Below are 20,308 nucleotides of genomic sequence, written 5' to 3' on the forward strand. Positions count from 1 at the left end.
AGTACTTCTTGGTTCCGTTTAGTTACATTGATCATATTACTGGAATATTGTTTCTGATGATTTACATGTAAACAGTGTTGTGATGTTGGAGGTGGAGCTCATTTATCTACATCACATACAGCTGGATAGTTTCATCCATTGAGCTTTATTAGATTAAAAACACTGACAGGATTTGTTCTGTGTAACTTCTTTATTCCAGTCAGCTTGAAAGTAACTGAAGTTATCAAAGTTACTAGTTACTTTACAGATTACATGCTGTATCAGAGACAAAGTATCACGTTTTTTAATTAATTATTTTACTTTTGATATTTAAGTACATTTAACATCAGATACTTTAAACTTTTACTCGAGTACTGTTCATATGTGTGACTGTCACTTCAACCAAAGTAATATTCAACATCATATCTGAACTTTCTTGATATATATTTTTTTTAGTACTTAGTTACATTCCAGCCGTGTCAGTATCAGATCAGACTCCTCCTCTCAGATTCTTACTTTCACTTCTGTTCGTGTCGCAGCAGAATTCATCCGGTGAGTAATCTCGATCAAACTCGATAAAGTAACGAGGTAACTAAAGTGAGAGTAGTGTGTGTTGTTGAACTGGACCGTTTGTGGTTCTGATCAGTTTAATTAAAGAGTTTAACGAACCGGAAACAGTCGAAACACCGTCTAACGGTTCTGAACTGAGGATCCTCTGTGTGTGTGTGTGTGTGTGTGTGTGTGTGCGTGCGTGCGTGTGTCTGATCTGAGTCCTCGTGTGATTCATCTCTAAAATTTTCACTTTATAATCTTTAGTTATTGATCTGATCAGAGTGGAAGGTGATTGTTTCCTGACGCTGAGGGCGGAGGTCTGTATGACGTCAGAACCTCTCGGAGCGGAGCATCTCTCCTCGGAGACGATCTTTGGTGACGTTTTCTCTGCGTCACTTTTATTTCTCTGAAGTGTTTTTAACAGTTTGTGTTGTTTTTTTATCGGAGAGAAGAGAAAAGACTGAGAGGATGAAGACTTCCGGTCAGAGCTGGGCTGTACGGCCTTTTAATGACGTCACCACCAGGAGCGGCTCTCTCCCAGTAGCAACTTGCTTTTAACGCGGTTCAAGAACATTTGTATGATTTAAAATTTGTTTTAAATGCTGACAAAACTAAAGTCCTGCTGTTCTCTAACACAAAATCAAAACCACAAAACCTGCCCTCCATCTTCTCTTCTCAGGGTGTTTCTAATTACAGATATCTTGGTGTATTAACTGATGAATCTCTCTCTTTCGTAAATCATATCCAGCAGCTGCTGAAAAGATTGAATCTGAAATTGGATTTTTATTTTAGGATCAAATTCTGCCTTTTGTTTAACTCAATAAAGAGAGTGGTCGCTGCCACGTTTATGTCTGTTCTGGACTACAGTGATGTTGTTGCCTCGTCTCAAAGCTTACATGCTCTTCACACTGTATCATGGAGCTCTGAGGCTCATCACTGGTTTAAAGCTCTGACTCATCACTGTACACTGTATGATCAGGTTGGATGGTCCTCCTCATCAATACACAGACTGAGACACCTGCAGATTCTCATTTATAAGGCAATCTGAGGTTTTCTTCCTTCTTTTGTCCGACATTAACTGAAGTCATGCTGGGACGTACAATCTTCAGTCTCAGGATTTGTTCTTGCTGTCTGTCCCAAAAGTCAGAACTGAACTGGGGAAGAAAGCATTTAGGCTACAAACACTTTGAAACATAATGAGTTGTTGTCCTCTTTAAGGTGAACTTGGATGAGCTGGAGGCAGAAACCTCTGTTTCTTACTGTAGCTGACCTTCAAATGTTGCTGTTTTGGATGCTGAGTGTCTCTAATGTTTGTGTGTATGTGTGATTATGCTGCTGCATGTTTTGGTCAGGACACTCTGGTAAAAGAGATTTTTAATCTCAATGAGTCTTTTTCCTGGTTAAATAAATAAATAAAAATAACAACGTCTCGACACTGTCAGACTGCAAAACACTTTATTTATACAATAATTATCACAATATAATAATTATTTTTGAAGAGATGACTCTATAGTTGATTGTGACAGTACTGTAGTGATTACAGAAGTTACATATCACTCATGTATTTGTCATTTTAATTTAAGCAGTAACAGAGTAACGTAACACGTTTCACAGGATTTGTGTTAATCTAAAAATGTTGTTTCAGTTTTCCCCAGTGGTTTAAAAAAGAATGGAATTGAATATCAATATTATTCCAGATGTTTTACTGAAGTAAGCAGAAGATGTTTGTAACCAGCTGATAACAGTTTATCTCCTCTCACCTGGCAGCTGGAGTCTGAGGAGTCCAGCAGAGTGACGTCATGGCGACTGCAGACGCAGGTCAGCTCTTTATTATTTTATTCATTTATTGGTGTCCTGCTCAGAAGGTTGTTACTATGGTAACATGGCTGCAGGCTGGATTATGAGCTGAGTGTTTAATATCAGGATATTTCTTTTCCTTTTTTTGTTCTTTGGTCTGAAGACGACACTGTTCCACATCCACAACAAGACAAATAGAAACATATTCCATCAGATTTATTACTGACACACTGATGCTGCAGTCAGACAGAGTGTGGAGAGAATATCTGCCTGCTGTAACTCACACAAGTTCCATCACAGGATTATTCATTTTTATACGCTTGTGTTAAAGTCAATAAATAGTTACTGTAACCAGCAAAGAGATTTCTCAGTGATCCGACTCAATAACTGGATCAGAAGAAGCTGAAATAACAACGTCATGATGTCGCCTCGTAAACAGCCTGAACTCATCAGGTCTGTCAGCCAGACGACAAGCAAACAGCTTTTAAATGTTTGTTCTGATGGATCAGAGCTCTGCTGTGCTGAGACGTATTTCCATGACTTACCAGGTGGTCAGACTTCCTCGCTCTCTTCCCTCCACACCTGCACTGCATCACCCTCATTAGCCCCGCCCTCTTCCCACTGTGACTCCACTCATTCCCCTCACCTGTGTTCCTCCTCCTCTCTCCACCTGCACCTCGTCCCCTCGTTAGTTTAGTTTATATTAAAGTTCAGTCTTTAGTTCTGTCTTTGTCGACTCTGTTGACTTTCCCTGGTCCTGCTGTTGTGGAGTTTCCTTTGTCTTACCTGTATTCTATAATGGAGGCATTACTGCATTTTGGTCCAGCTTAGAAGCAGTTTTGAATGACTCTGACATGTATTTAGGATCATTTTACACGTTCTTTCAGGAACGTGACACGATAAACACTCCAGGTACATTTTGATGAATCACAGCTGACAGTAACGTGGTGGTCGACATGTTCCTCAGTGAAGATGAATGAAGGAGAGTTCTGTGTTTCTCTGCCTCCTCTAACTCTCATGTCATTACAGATCAGCTGCTCCGTCCTCACCTGCAGTAACAACCGGCCACCACTAACCTCACCTGACTCACACACACACACACCTGCCTCACCTGCCTCAGACACACACACACCTGCCTCACCTGCCTCAGACACACACACACACACACACACACACACACACACACACACACACACACACACACACACACCTGCCTCAGACACACACACACACCTGCCTCACCTGCCTCACCTGACTCACACACACACACACCTGCCTCACACACACACACACACACACACACACACCTGCCTCACACACACACACACACACACACACACACCTGCCTCACCTGCCTCACCTGCCTCAGACACACACACACACACCTGTATCTGCCTCTCTTCCTGCCTTTCTTCGGCCTGCTGACCTTCAGGTTGATTGTCTGACAGGTTTGCATGTTCACAGCTGTTAACCTGCTTCTGACCTCAGTAAACATGAACTTTTATCTCACTCTGACGTCTTTGTGTCGTGATTTTGGTTTCAGACCTGCAGCTTCTCTCAGCAGCGACCTTTCAATGATGAATTCATGTTGGAGATTAATGAATAAAATGAGATTGTGAGCAGCCGGTGAACAGAAGCTCCTCCATGCATGAATCAAACTTTATTAAACTTCACTTAAACACCTTTCAAACTAATGAACATGTGACTCAAAGTGATTAATAGTGACTGAAAAAACATGTTATATTCATATTCATGAACACTTTACTACTTACTTATTTACTTATTAAATTTTTATACCATTCTTTAACTTACTGTTCTTTGTTATTCTTTCTGGTTGAATGTTTGTTATGTTATGTTCATGTTTACATCTCTGTACATTGTGAGCAAAGAAAAAAACAGAGTCAGATTCCTTGTATGTGTTCACATACTTGGCCAATAAAGCTGATTCTGATTCTGATTATATTAAGAATACAAGATGGGTTTAGAGACGGACACACACCAGGTCCAATTAAATGAAAAGGAAAATAATAAAAGATAAAACCAAGATAAAAGATTTCAAGGTTTATTTAGAAGTGTGATATAAAAGGAAAATGTAAATAAAAAAGAATAAAGGGTTCTTATAAAAACAAAACAAATTCAAATGATTCATTTTTGTAATATAAATATTGAATATTTAAACCATAGAAATATAAGACACAACATAAAAGCCAGACTGAATGAAACAACCACATCTGAACCATCAGCTCAGAGGAAACGATTGATTAACGCAGACACATGCAGAGATATTAAATAAATTTGTGCTTTTCACAAGTGTAACATTAATATCTGCTGCGTCTGAACAGATTCAACGTGTAAATTAGATTCTTATCTGGAACAGAACAAGAAAACATCCCTGGAGCCTCCAGCAGCCGCCTGAAGGTCGAATGTGGGAGCATCAATATTCATCACGTGGAAGTTTAAATCAGATTTGTTGACTTATGATGATTTTTTTTTGTTCTAGTCAAGAAATTAATCAAACATCTGTAACTGAAATTAATTCTCATCATCCTCGTTACCAAGGAGATGAAATGAAATTGTGCAAAAGATTTTATATCATTAATATAAGTATTTTATCATTCAGCATTCAAAGAATCAGAACCACTTTATTGATCCCTGAGGGGAAATCGATACATTACAGATCTTCTAGAGAAGAAGTTTCTCACTGAGAGATCTGAATAAAATATAGGTAGAGAAGAACATAAGAAATACAAGTAAGTAAAATAAAATATAACTGCATTAAACTATATGTAACACCTACACAGTATATTTATTAACATTTACAAACAGCTGTGTGCTTTAACTACTACTGACTAATACTGCAGGATGTGATACGTTACAGAAGTTGATTGTGTAAATAGATGTGACATAAATGAAACAGTGATATTGCACATTGAAAACTAATAAAAAATAAAGTATGGTAAAAGAAGAACTGACCCAAATGCAGACACAGAAACAGAAACAGAACTTTAATGAAAACTGAAAACCAGTCCAATAATCAAATAATCCAAAATGAGATCAAACAAACAGGGCAGGTAACAAACAGCTGGAGACGAAGAGACAAGTTAAAAACAGAACAAACACAGGAACACAAGACGGCTGACATACAAACTACACCAACCAGACTGAGGTGAGACAGGTGAGGAGGAAGTTACAGCAAGACACAGGAGGGTAAAACTACAAAATAAAACAGGAAATCAGCAACAAGAAGTCTGAATATTCAGATGTTTCTGTCGTCATGTCTCCTCACGTTCACCACACATGGTTACAGAACGCACATTTATTTATTTTATTTTATTTTATTTTTTTTTTTATTTTATTCTGAATATGCAAATAGAACACGGCTTCCTGTTTGCTATTTAACAAATAATTTGCACAACATAATATAGAAATTAAGATTTTGAGGAAGCAAAATAATAATGAAGCATGGAAAAAATAAATAAATAAATGACATATTCTAAAAGGAGTGAGAAGAAGCATAGCTTGTTAGCTCTCACTCCTTTGTCTAAATGAAATTAATATATATATCTACATACACATACACACATTCACATTCTCTACCTCTCATCAGCATGCCACATCAATTAATAAATAATAATCACCAATACTCATTAATGACCGTTATCCATTGTCCCCGTTAAATAACACGTGTTTGTACATTTTCTTGAACTGGTTGATATTTGGACTTTGCTTGAGTTCCTCACTTTGTTCCATAGCTTGACAGCAGAAATAGATATACAGAAACTTTTCAAGGTTGTTCGTCTGTTTCATCTTTTGAAGTTTTGTTCCCCTCTGAATTGATAACCTCCCTCCCGATTCCTAAATAAATGTTGTATATTTTCTGGTAATTGTCTGTTTTTTGCCTTAAACATGATGATTGCTGTTTGGTAAAATACAATGTCAGTGAATTTCAGTAGTTTTGATTGTATAAAAAGTGGATTTGTATGTTCCAAGTAGCTGACCTTGTGAATAGTCCTTATTGCTCTTTTCTGCAGGATAGTAAGTGACCGTAAAGAAGTTTTGTAAGTGTTTCCCCAAATCTCAGTGCAGTAATGTATATATGGCAGGACCAGTGAACAGTACAGTGTGCGAAGAGAATTATGATCCAGTAATTGTTTTGCTTTGTGTATGACTGCAGTGCTTCTTGAAACTTTGGACTGAACATGTTTGATGTGTAGTTTCCAACTCAGTCTGTCATCCACTATAACCCCAATAAATCTGTTTTCATGCATCCTTTCAATTTCAACCTGTCTAATTCTATTCACACCTTTGTGTTCCATGAGCATTTGCCAAACAACATGAACTTAGTCTTACTTACATTTAATGATAATTCATTCCAGTCAAACCATATCATTAGTTTTTCATTTCCTCGTTTATAACTGTTTCCACTTGTTTAATGTTTTCTCCTGAACCAAAAATATTTGTGTCATCCGCGAAATTGACCAATGTTAACCACCTCGATACTTTACACATGTCATTGATATACAGGATAAACAATTTGGGGCCCAATATTTCAAAACATAAAATACTGAAACATATCACCACTTGGAATTTATACAACCGTAAACAAAAAATACTACTATGTATTTTACAGCTTTCACTGTCCGCCATGCTCGGACAAGAAATATGGAGTTTTCAGCAATATTAGAATCGGTTTCAAAGGAAATATAAGCACATTTCTGAAAGAAAAAAAACTGTTCGGAGAAATCAGAGAGAAGCAGTCAGAAACATAATCGATGTTTTTGTTTCGTTCATCCTGCTGGAGGACAAAACGTTAGCGGCACGACCGGGACACAATACAGAGCAGCAACACAGTTGTTTTGGGCGATTGTGATGAGTGTGATGTCCTGTGCTGTTGTGACATATGTACACTGACTGCTCCGGTAGCACAGTGAGTAGAGCAGTTACCTTCCACACAGGTGATTGAGATCGAATCCCGGAGTGGGTACACATTGGTATTTTTTTTGTCGTGTATATTAGCCATTTAATAAAATGTTTTTTAAAGAAGTCTTGTAAGTCATTGTTTTATTGCTTAATTTTCATTGAATATAAGAAAGTACGGATAAGTAGTTGACTTGTATGAAATAACATGACACTGTGGACTGGTTTTCTTCCTGTCCTCTCCAATTTTTTCAGTCACCAGCCGCCACTGGTGCAGATTCAGTGAGGCTCTGGTACCAGCAGGTGGAGCTCCAGTACCACTGCAGGTACCAGAGCTGGAGAGTCACTGACGGATGACATGAAGCTTTTACTGAACACAACACCAGAATTGATGGTCATATTGTGCAGACAACAAGCTGCTCTTCTTCTTCTTCTTCTTCTTCTTCTTCTTCTTCTCCTTCTTTTGTTTTTATATTCAGTGCAGACATCACAGGTACAGAGGTGAGGCCTCCAGATGTTCATACAGATGTCAGATAATAACTATCAGTCTATTAAAGTTGTGACAAAGTTCGCCAACAATCAGTGATGAGCAGGTTTATTACAGATTACATGTGGACGAAGGAATTAATCAGCATCTATATTTTCTGTCTCCATCAGGAGCATCTGGATCGTCTCTGAGGCGCAGCAGCAGCTTTCAATTCCTGCCACCCAACAGTGAGTCAGAAACATATTAACATCTGGAACCAGATTCTTTTCTTACATTTAAATATTTACAAGCTCACTGGACAAATTACAAGTTGAAAGTTAAAATGTATGACAGAATCTCTGAAGTCCAAATTAAAGAACTTTCTTATCTGTTGTTAATTTAATTCTGTTGTATTCAGAATGAATTAAGTCTAAATTTACTTCGCAGTTACACTTTTCTAAGTCAGTGTTTTCTCTCCAGTGTCTGAGCTGAGGGTGGTTCTGCTGGGGAACAGCTGGTCTCAGAGGAGTTCAGTGGGGAACTTCATACTGGGAACAACCGTGTTCAACACTGAGGAAGAACCAGACCGCTGTGTGAGAGTCAGTGGACATGTAAAGGAGAAAGAAATAGTTCTGATCAACACCCCAGATCTGCTGCATCCCAACATGTCTGAAGACAGACTGAGAAGAAATGTAGGAACCTGTGAGAGACTCTCTGATCCTGGACCTCATGTGTTCCTGCTGGTTCTACAGCCTGAAGACTTCACTGAGGAACACAAACTGAAGCTCTGCGGAGTCCTGAACCTCTTCAGTGATCGATCATTTGATCATTCACTGGTTCTGATGTCAACACCCAGAGAGGAGAGTCCAGGTCTGAAGAAAACATATAAAAATTATATGCAACCCTTAAAAGACGTGAAGAAAATGTGTGGATACAGATACTTGAAGCAGAAGCATCTTGAGCACTCAGAGCTGGTGACACGTTTGGGTCAAATCGTGAAGGAGAACGATGGAAATCACGTCAGCCGTGATGTGATTGAGGAGGAAGCTGCAGGTTTAATGAAGCCACAGAGACCAAAGTCTGAAGACATGAGAGTAGCTTTAAACCTGGTTCTGTGTGGGAGGAGAGGAGCAGGGAAGACTTCAGCAGCTGAGGCCATTTTAGGTCAGACAGAGTTTCCTTCAGTCTCCAACTCATCAGAGTGTGTTCAGAGTCAGGGAGAGGTGTGTGGACGTTGGGTTTCCCTGGTGGAGCTGCCTGCCTTGTGTGGAAAACCTCAGGAGGAAGTGATGAAGGAATCACTCAGGTGTATCTCCCTCTGTGATCCTGAGGGCGTCCATGCCTTCATCCTGGTCCTACCTGTGGGTCCCCTCACTGATGAAGACAAGAGTGAGTTAAAGACCATCCAGAACACATTCAGCTCTCGAGTCAATGACTTCATCATGATTCTGTTCACTGTGGAGTCAGATCCTACAGCTCCAGCTGTTGATGACTTTGTAAAGGGAAACAGAGACATCCAGGAGCTCCTTCAGAGCTGTGGACGAAGATCTGTTGTTCTCAACATCAAGGACAAGCAGCAGATCCCAGAGCTGCTGGACACGGTGGAAAAGCTGAAAAAAGAAGGACTCAGAAGTTTCACAAAGGACATGTTGACTAAAGCTCTGATGGAGAATGTTTCAAGACTTAAAGCTGAGCCGCAGAGTGAGATTGTAGGTGATGATGAACATCAGAGCAGAGAGCCTCTCAGGATGGTGCTGGTTGGGAAGTCCGGCAGTGGGAAGAGTGCAAAAGCAAACACCATCTTAGGCAAGAAGCATTTCATACCCAGAATCGCCCCGAAGCCGGCGACGAAGCGTTGTGAGAGAGCAACAGGAGAGATCGATGGACGGCCTGTTGCTGTGGTCAACACTCCTGCGCTGTTCGATGAGACTCTGTCCGGTGACGAAGTTCAACAGGAGCTTCACAGATCCATCAGCATGTTGTCTCCTGGTCCTCACGTCTTCTTACTCGTGATGCAGATTGGGAACCTCACACAAAAGGATAAAGACTCACTGGAACTGATCAAAACGGTGTTCGGCAAGAAGTCCAAAGACTTCATCATCATTATCTTCACCAGAGGAGACGAACTGGAAGATAAGTCGCTGGAGAGTTATGTCGAAAACTGTGATGATTTCATCAAACAACTCCTGAAGGACTGTGGAGGCAGATACCAGGTGTTCAACAACAAAGATCACACAAACCGCACACAAGTCAAAGATCTACTGAACAAGATCGAGACCATGGTGAAGGAAAATGGAGGCTGCTACTATGACACCGAGATGTTCCAGTTGAGAAAGGAAGCGGAGCAAATCAACAAAAGACAGCATGAAGAAATGCAACAGATAAAAGCTCAGATAGCTGAAATACAACAGATGAAAGCTCAGATAGCTGAAATACAACAGATGAAAGCTCAGATAGCTGAAATACAACAGATGAAAGCTCAGATAGCTGAAATGCAACAGATGAAAGCTCAGATAGCTGAAATGCAACAGAGAGTGGAACAACAAGAACAAAGTCAGGAAGAAATGAAACGTCTGAGACAAGAACTGGAAACCTTGAAGCTCCAGATGAACAGATGCTCCATCAGCTGATCATGTGGAGCAAAGAATACAGTAAAGTAGTTACTGAGGAGTGAATAAGGAATTATATTATTAATGAAGAACTGTGATTTCAGGACTGTGTAGTCGATAATGATGAGACACTGAAGGACAGACTGGGAGAGATGTGTGAATACTGATCACGTTATCATGAGCCGTTCCTGATCAATAACAACCTCCTGACTCCAAGCAGCACGCAAAGATTATCTAATGATTAAGTTATTAGTATTTAATGAACCTATTGAGGAACTACTCAGTGTTATGTTTTACTTAACTTGACTTATCATTACTGACTAATTACTGAATCATTAGTTACCATTTTCTTGCTTGTTCAAGTCAAATAAAACATCATACTGAGTAACTACTAATTATTTAATCATTAGTTAGCTATTAGTTTGTGTATCTTTACAGTGAAACGTAACAACACTTAGTAGTTCCTCAGTAGACTCATTAATTACTCATTACTTAATCATTAGTTACTGTTTGTGTGTTTCTTTATAGTGACATAATACTACAGTTACAGTTCTATATGTATCATATCATGCTATATGATGTCATTAGCTAACCCAACATGAAACACTAATCTACACAGTGTAAAGTCACATTAGGGGGTTACTGCACATTATACAAAGTTTACGTTTTATTGAACTGCACACTAAGTTTACTAATGTCATAAGATAAGCAGACAGAGGAACATTCACTCATTGGCTGGTGAAGCTGCCACAAAGGCACCAGATGGGATATCAAATGTTTGATGCCTCGAAATATGTGCTGAGACCCTATTTGTACTGTTGCTGAAGTTTGGTGCTGTTCTGAGCATTATTTGTGGCTTTTTGGTGGCGGTTTATATTTGGATCCATTTACTGCAGTGTATTGTTGTCGTGCGGTCGTTTCTGAGGTTGATAAAACTCCGTAAATTAGCGGTCTGCTAACTTGATCTCTCGAGAGGGAGTCTAACACAGTTTCCAGGTGTGTTAGAACATGGATTAAACTTACACTGGAATATCCCTTTAAATGACCGAGCTTTTCGGGGAAAGATGCATTTGAAGACGATGAGTGCTGAGTATGACTGTGTGCGTCACTGAGTTGTGATTTCAGTCAAATCCAAAAGATCTTAAACACATAAAATGGTGATGAAATAATGAACTAACTCTGCAATTCAGTGTGATATAGTAAAATAGCTTTTAACATGTTGCCAACATCTATAATGTGACTGAGCAGTTACTCAATAGACTCATTTAAGACTTATTGCTTTATCACGAGTTACTCTTTTTCTTTCTTTTGTTTTTTGTACCTTCAAGTAAAGTGATTCAGTGATTTTCACATGTTTGTTTAAAGTGTTTACTGGAAGTCTGACATCCTCCCGTTCAGTTCTCCGGTGGTTTGGACCCATGACAGGAGGTTCTGACGGGCTTTTATCAGAACAGTGCAACATAACAAGGGAGCTCACGGGCAGAGATGAGACCATGTGTTTAATGTTGGTGTCACGCCTTTAAAACTCTTAACATTAATATGAAGAATGTTTTTAGTGTATTCTGAAAACAAAACAACAACCTGCAGCTTTCAGAGAGACTCTGAGCAGAATCAACCTCTGACAGGTTTCTGTGTCTCAGTTCAGGGTCTGTGTCCTCTGAAGGACTCGGCCTTTGTGGTCTTTGAAGGCGAGTCCTTCAGAGAGACCTTGTTAACCTCGTCAGCCGTTGTTAAATGTGACGGTCTAGCATTTGGAGCATTTCCTGGTTGTGTCACCAGATGTTTTGTCCTAATTAGGTCACGATTTCTGCCGCCCAGGCCCGTGAAAGTGACGATCTACGCCACGTGATGTCGCCATTTTCTCTCTTTCTTTCTTCTTTTTCGGGCGCGCAAAGAATCTTGGGATATTGAGGCCATTAAGGTTCGTAGCGGTGGATCCTCCAGAAACAGGGAGCAGAAGGAGCATCTGGAGGAGCCTTCAGACTGGGACAGACTTCATGTTGTGTTGTGATGTAATCAGCCTCCAGATGCTCCTCTGAAGGATGCAGAGCTGAACTGAGACACAGCAACTGTGAGTGTTCCTGTTATTGTGTCCACCCCCTCTCCAATCATAACAGAATGTTTCAGCTGATACAGAGTGGATCCACTGTGATCCACTGTGATCCACTGTGATCCTCTGTGATCCTCTGCTGTGTGCTGAGTGTTTGTCCAGCAGGTGGCGCTCTAACATTAATCTGAAGTCAGTTTTAGATCTTGTGCTGCTGATCTGTTTGTTTTTAACTCCTCCTCTTTTGTTTGGATCACAATAATCAATAATAATTTAATGTTTCCTAATCACGTCTGATATAAAGTCACACTACAGCAGTTTAATGTGTTTCTATTATTCTGATTTAATTTTAATTTACAGATGTAAACTGGTTTTTTCTTTATAGTTTCAGCTGTAAACTCAGTTTAAACAGACAGAAAGTTAGTGACTGAAAACAGCTGTTCAGGACTGATGATGAGTTCCATCAGTGAAAGATTCTTGTGTAACAGAGCATTTATAAAATACACTAAATACAAAATCACACTATATTTTAAACATGTAGCACACAAATTAAGAAACATGCCCACAGAGTTTAACGAGCTAATCTCAACCTCTTGACTCTGATTATTACATTTTGTATTAATATTCTGACTCTGTGAAGAAACTTGTGACTTAAACTGTCAAATAACTGGAGTGAAGTTCAACATTTGACTGGTAGTGAAATAAAAGAAAGTAAAATGGAAATATTGAGGTGAAGCACTTCACGTTGTACACATGTTGTACTGAACATGTTGGGATTTAATAAAAAGTTCAATCATTACGAGGCTCGTGATGTTCAGTTGTTGGTGACGTCGTGTGAATCCATCATCATGTTTACTGATCAATATAAAGATCAATTCATCAGTGTGACACAGATCAGACTCTGACTCATCATGGAGAAACTCTTTTTTTTACAAACCTTTGTTTTGTCTCCATTTCTGCTCTGAGTTTTGTGGGTGTTTTTTGTAAAGCATGTTTTAATTTCCCTTCAGAGACGTCAGATGTTGTGATCATCACACATGTTCTGTGTTCCTTCTTTTGTTCATAAAGTGTTTCAATAAATGTGTGTGACCCCCCCAGGTTACACAAGGGACAGATACACAGACTAGAACTGTACCAGCTCAGAACACCAACCATCTGAGTGGTGACACAATCAGGAAGGGTTAAAGAAGAGCAGGAGACGTGCATTCAGCTCTCACATAAGGTTTATTTAAAAAGGTAGTTTATACTGGCAAAAGACCTGAAAAAGAAAAGAGAAACGTCATAAGACTAGTCCAAATTATTTTATTCCACAATACTAAAGGTTGAAACAACTAGTACAAATAGAAAATGCTTCACAATAACATTAATACAATAAAAGGATAAACCGTTGCAACAAATAGGCAGGACAGGGGGACTATTCTGAAGATGTGATTAACAACATTTAATAAGATAAAATGTCACAGAAGTGGCTGAGATGAAAGTGTTGTCAGATATTGTTCTTGTTCTTCTTCTTCTTCTTCTTCTTCTTCTTCTTCTTCTCCTCCTCCCTCCTCATGTCACTGAGAGGCTCTTACCTCGATCTAAGTCCTGAGATCCCAAACTTACGGAAGCGTATTGCATTCACTTGAAGAAAAAAACAATGGGTAATTAATTGTTTTGTTTGTTTTTTTTTTATATAATTTTTTCTGTTTTTTGTAGTAATTTTTTTTCTGAAATATCAAGATACTTCGAACTCCCGCGAGAACCTCCAACCTGCAAGTGACTCCCACGGACGTATCCTGACTCCTGCTTCTGATCTCAAATGCATCATCTTGTATCCGTGGAGCATGTCATATCTGTCCAACTGATCCTGGAGAAACATTGCTGTGTCTAGCAGATCTGAATGGGCTTTCCCTCTGAACAACCGCACAGTCCTCAGCTGCCTGCGTAAAGTCGACAAACTAAAGGTAAAATACCATCGATATGACTTAAAGACGGGATTATCTCCCAGTGTCTTAAACCCCGATCAAAGTAAAACTTGATTAAACTAAACAAGCCGGTCATGTTTGTTTCCATTAAATTGAGCTCTCAATAAAGGAATGAATGTGTCTATTGTTTCAAATGCTCCGAAAAACCAACGATAAAAATAAATTACTCTGAAAAACAGAAAAGAAAATTCCCCGAAAATTATTCAGAAAAACAAACCAAAACATTTTTTTTTCAAGTGAATCCAAAACGCCTCCGTACAAACTGATTTAGAAAAACTTTTTAAACACTTTTTAAAACTCTTTCCTGCAGCGACTCAGATAAAAGTGCTTCCTGTCTGAAGTGTTAATAACTGTTCAGCTGATCTCACCATCAGCACGGCTGAGGACATAATGCCTGGATGTTACTTTTTGGGTGAACTGCTCCTTTAATGAGGAAGTTCCTCCCCTCATGTTAACTTATTGTAACTGAGATGAATCAGGTCAGAGACTCTGAGACCAGCTGCTGACCTTCCTCACACCCTGTTTGTGAACCTCCTCCTGCAGCTAGTTTCAGCTCCTCACCGTGTAGAAACCTGCGTTAATCTGTCAGTCAACATCTCCTCAGTCTACGTCAGACTGGTTCTCCTCTTCATTACCACAAGACAAGACTGTAGCTGTGGCAGAGATAAAGGCAGACATGATGGATTATCTCTGCCGCAGGTGTCGAGTTGCAGCTCGTCCCTTTCCATAAAAAGCAGTTTGATTGTGGAAGAGGAGGATTCTCGTCCAGCCAGGAAGTTTCTCTGCGTTCACGCCTTTTTTGGTCTTTGTGTTGTTGCATGTTAATCGCTCTCAGAGTGAGCGTGGGGTTTGGCAGACTGACACTCCTCCGGCTCCACGAACAGGCCTGAACCAGCCGGAGAATGTGGACAATGTCATCTGCTCCTGACTGCAGGGCGGTGATCACAGGCCGGCTGTAAACCGACAAGCCGAGGCAAACCGGTGCTGCGGCAGGACGACAGCCACACTCTGCACTTTTTGCATCAAATAAAGTCTTAAAATCCAACATCTCCTCACAGCTTCTGACATTTTAGCATCTGATCATGGTCATGTTGATCATCTTCAGTCCTCAGAGTCTTTACTCGAGTAAAAACACACTCTGCCTTCAAGGAATTAGTCGTTAAATCATCGTTAGCATTTTACATTTTTATGAGAAGTTGTTGGGAAGTTTATCATCTCTGATAAAATGTGAATATGCAAAGTTTCCACAGCTGTCAGATGTGAAATGTTGTGGGACACCTCAGTTAATGTTCGTTCCACCTCTGTGTCACTGATTTGCATCAGTTAATCATCTAACTGTTAATTTCTCCAGCTAACGTTTCTGCAAACTACAGAACTGTCTGACGTCGACATTGTTACCAGACGTGACACATCACGTTCACATTATATGACTTTAAATGAATCACTTCCACATCAGGAGGTGATGGAGGTGATGGAGGTACTGCAGCCAGCACGTCTGCAGTCTGAGTCTCACAGCTGGATTTTCTGTAGGACACTTGTGGACATGTGGATGTTTCAGTGGTGTCAGACACACACATTTCCCCGTCTGCGGGACATTAAAGGAGTTCTGATTCTGATTCTGATTCTGATTCTGATTCTTCTCCGTCTGTGATCGTAGTGACCAGAACAAGTATTTTAATCCAAACCAAGATGTTTTCTGACCCTGAACAAGTGGTTCTTGTGCCTAAACTGAACCAGAACATCAGCACGGCGTTGTGACGGAGAGAAACAGAAAGATTCAACCCAACAAGACGAAAAGTTTCAGCTGATTTGTGTTTTTGCAGTAAACATTGATCGTGTGGATCAGACTGCAAACTGCAGCTGAGTGTTGTGTAAACCTGCAGCAGGTGTGTCAGCTGCTGGAATCTTCAGCTGCAGTTCAGACCATACAAGGACAGATGGGAAGAAGGTTCTGTCTGATACATGGGGGGGGCGTGGCCACACCTGGCGGGGTCCGCCTCCTGCAACCTGACGAGCAGCTGGAGGTGACGCCCTGAAGTCCTGTGTTACATTTGGCCCAGTTAGAAGGACAAACAGAAAAGATTTCGAGGTCTTGGGGAAATTAGAGGAGCAGTGGAGCGGCTGTAATGGGACGTAAAGACAAGTCACAGCAGGTCGAGGGCGTGGACACAATAACAGGAACACCTCTGCAACAGCAAGCAATGCACAACTGCTGTAAGAGTGTGTGTCGCTGCAGACGCACCGACAGACGGTGAATCTACTTCACAGTGAAAAACATTATTCATGTTCACAGAAGAGTTAGAAAGAGAGTAGAAGAAGAAGACAACAGGAAGAGAGGAAGCTGGAGGAAACAAACTGAACGAGAGACAAAACACGAGCTAATAAGAAAACATCTTCATCTGTTTGACAACATGAACACAAACACCAAAATGTGCAAATATAGAAATACACAAACGCTGGAAACAGACTGACATAACAGAAGTGCTCCAGGCCTGCAGGGGGAGCTCTGTTTGTCCTACATGCAGCACATGATGCGGATATTTACTTATCTGCTCGTGCTTTGTCGATTTGAAAGTGTTTTTCTGCGTGTTTGCCTCGTCAGCCACCGTAGAAACAAGAGACCAGCAGACGGAATGAGACAGAATGAGTGTGAAGCTTCTTCCTCCTGCACTTTTAATATATATCTAGTTTTAACGAGCACAATCAAAGATGTTGAAATACAAATAGCTCCTGTGAAAATCATCAATGACTCCTCTGACCTGTGACGACACATCTGGGAGGACTGATGTAATGACAGTGGCCTGCAGGGTCCAAACACAACCACAATGTGTTTTGACCCTCAGGGCCACCGTATTTAATAAATCTAATATAACTCCAGATAGGAGAGCAGATTGAATGTCACAACATCCTGAAAGCTTTGAAGAGATGAAGGTCGTCTGTGTGAATATGGAAGTTATTCAGTTTATAAACTGTATTATTAAATGAAAATGGTTAAATGAAGTGTGACACAGGAAGTGCTGCGTCAATGAGCTCATTATTATTTACAGTATTTTATAAATCATCTGAACAAACTTTACTCCAGCATGTCTGTCACTGTAGAGAGAAGAAACACATCCTTAATAAAAAAACATGTAATACTATTATATATAAAAGTAAATCTGTAATAAAAGTCAGTTAAAACTGGACTAAACCTTCATTTTGATGGCATTTGATGGATATTTCCAACATGTAGGAGGTTCTTCAGGTTCTTCTGCACATTTCTTGTGAGCAGCACGGAAGTCTGTACAAGCTGCAGCAGGTCTGATGTCACCTGCTGGAATTTCTGCTGCAGTTTAGTCCATAAAAGGACAGAAACACACGAGCACACAGTCAAAATACTCAAAGTACAGGTGGAAACAGATTCAAGTTGTGGAGGAGAAAAACAAGAGTCGAATTCACCAGACTCCATTAACAAATGTGGTGATTTTAAGAGTTGTTGAGTTAAAACAAACTTTCTAACATAGTGAAACTGTGTGTGTGACAGATTGTAAGTCATTGTGTCCTTGTTGTAAATTCAGCATTAAATGTAAAACATGAAGCCGACTATTAACCACATTTCACCAGACTCCCTTAACAAATCAGCTAATTTAAGGAGTTGTTGTGTAGCGTCAGACTTTATAAACACTATGAAACTGTGTGTGTGACAGATTGTAAGTCATTGTGTCCTTGTTGTAAATTCAGCATTAAATCTTTCAGCTGAAGTTGTTTGTCTCCTTGTAAAAAGTGTCAGTTTGTGGCAGCATGTCTGTACCAGCCTGTCTGCTTCTGTGTCTAAAGTGCTAAAGTCTTACCTGCCAACATTGATCAGCTGTTTGAACACACTGTTTACACTGATTTCACCATTTACACTCCATTTATGAAAGAAGAAACATGTTATTGATCTAAACATGTCACATGTTACAAAGACACTAAACAGTAGATCCCCAGACTCCCTTAACAAATGTGTCAGTTTAGTGAGTTGTTGAGTTGGAGACACTTATAAACTCTGTGAAACTCTGTCTCTGACTCATTCTGCATTATTTGGACCTTCTTGTTCATTCAGCAAATGTTCTACATGAACTTCTTTCTGTCTTTGTGTAGAAACATGGAGTCCGTTTGTTTTATGTCTTTACATATAAAGCTGGGAAGTGACGTCTGATCACAGGTGTTCACTCAGACGCAGGTTGTTCTCAGGTATAAGTTGTTCTTAGGTTGGTGTTGTTGATGTCACAGCTGACCACTTGTGATCACGTTGATACCAAATGTGAACAGCCTCAAAATCTCCCTGTTACCTCTGATAGTTTCTCTAAGGACTGCAGTGTCACACATCATCTGCTGTAAGAAACATTATCTGAACCTCGTTCACCAGCTTCTGCTGATCAAAACCAAAATTAAAGCCCCTGTGCGGAGTTTTTAACTGGATATATAAAAGTCTCTGGTTTCTGCTGATGTGTCTCTGTTACCTACAACAGCAAATGAGCCCATCAGCGTGAAGATACGCCTTTTCTAAGTAGTCTAATTCTATACCTCTGAAAGGCATTGGTCGGGTCGGACCACTGACGAAACGATTTACGGCAGTCAGACCGGAACTGACGACATTCAGGATACGGCATAGCTGTTTTGTTGCTACGCTAGCCAGTGCTAACGAGCTAAAACTTTTGTCATGGCTGATAATGAGACAAAGAAAAGAAAAAGAATTCGAACCGAAGACCAACGAAAGGCCGAGAGGGAATCCGATCGAGCTAGGGCTAAACACGGATAAACATTGGCGATTTCTTCCAGAGATGGAGAGAGTTGCGGGGCTTGAAGGGAGGGTCGGATCCAGAATTCGCCCGATTCCTCCTAGACAGGTTTGTAAATTTTATTTCATTTATGAAATGTAATGCGGGACGTAGTTTACAGCAATACATGAATTTATGTTGTTACAACAAAGCTGGCTAACGTTACCACTAGACTAGCTCTAGATACTACACTCGTGAAAACGACAACAAACGTCTTAGATCACGCATCCATTTCAGCTGTGTGTATCAGCCCAGCCAACCTGCAACGATGCATCGGTAATATCCTCTGTCATTATAAATGATTCAGTTTCTTACTTAGAACAAAACATCCATCACAATCACTGTGACTTTGCTGTAACGCTAGCTCTGTAGCACCGTGGGTAATATATATAGCTGGGAAATTGCAGCGCAACAGCAGCATTACTTTGTTTCACCGGCGGCATATTATATTAAGTAGAAATACAAATAGACACATTACCTCGTCCATATGCACGCTGCAGATAGCTGCTAAAAAAAAAAAAAAAGTTTTCAAAGCAAGTCCCGTCTTCTTCCCGACGTTTCCAAAACAAATCTACACGCGCCGGCCGGACAAACGTCTTCACGACAGTGGGCGCTAGAGCTCATGGGAAATGCGGTCTTCATTCCGGCAAAACACTACCGCTTTCGTCCAGCGGGGCCGCCAAAATCAACACTAAATGAAAAGTCTGTACAGGGGCTTTAAACACATTTCATTTTGATTCGAATTTCCTTGTGGATACTCCCGAAACACCCAACGAGTTATAAATGAGGTAAACTGATGCTGAGAGATCAAGACAGCGGGGGAGGATGAATATGCTAATGAGTGAAACCTTTCTTCTGTAAACTCACGTTGTTGATCCTGATTTTCAGGATTATCTTGCAGCTTAAAACAAAAGAAAACCACAAACATCCAGAGTGGAGTTCCTGTTCTCAGCCTGTTGTTCTGACAGATAACGTCACCATCAGCAGCAGAATGAGGAACCTGACCAGCAAAATATCTCAATGGAAAATAAACAGTGGAGTGAAATCTGACAGAACCAGCGCTAACAAACTGACTGTTTCACATCGCTGTGATATAAAACACTTATCACTGTCTTTTGTTTCAGACATCTCACTCCTGATACCACAGGTGCTCTGTGGCCAGGTGCTAATGACGT

General features: G+C 40.2%; 1 protein-coding gene across 2 annotated transcripts in view; it reads left to right on the plus strand.

Moving 5' to 3' along the window:
* The first annotated feature begins 484 nt into the window (after positions 1–484).
* The window catches only part of LOC115581335 (GTPase IMAP family member 8-like), a 451,552-nt gene continuing 431,728 nt past the window's right edge, over positions 485–20,308 (plus strand). Inside the window, exons 1-4 of one of the 2 annotated variants that reach the window (XM_030416347.1) lie at positions 513–531; positions 796–906; positions 2,299–2,349; positions 7,903–7,959. In XM_030416347.1, coding sequence (XP_030272207.1) covers positions 2,331–2,349; positions 7,903–7,959 — 76 coding nt within the window. In that variant the 5' untranslated portion in view covers positions 513–531; positions 796–906; positions 2,299–2,330. Of the gene's footprint in view, positions 532–795; positions 907–2,298; positions 2,350–7,902; positions 7,960–20,308 lie in introns of both variants that reach the window. The other variant, XM_030416345.1, reaches the window with a different exon arrangement.

This window comes from Sparus aurata, chromosome 5 (assembly GCF_900880675.1).
Source record: "Sparus aurata chromosome 5, fSpaAur1.1, whole genome shotgun sequence".
Classification (NCBI taxonomy): Eukaryota; Metazoa; Chordata; class Actinopteri; order Spariformes; family Sparidae; genus Sparus; species Sparus aurata.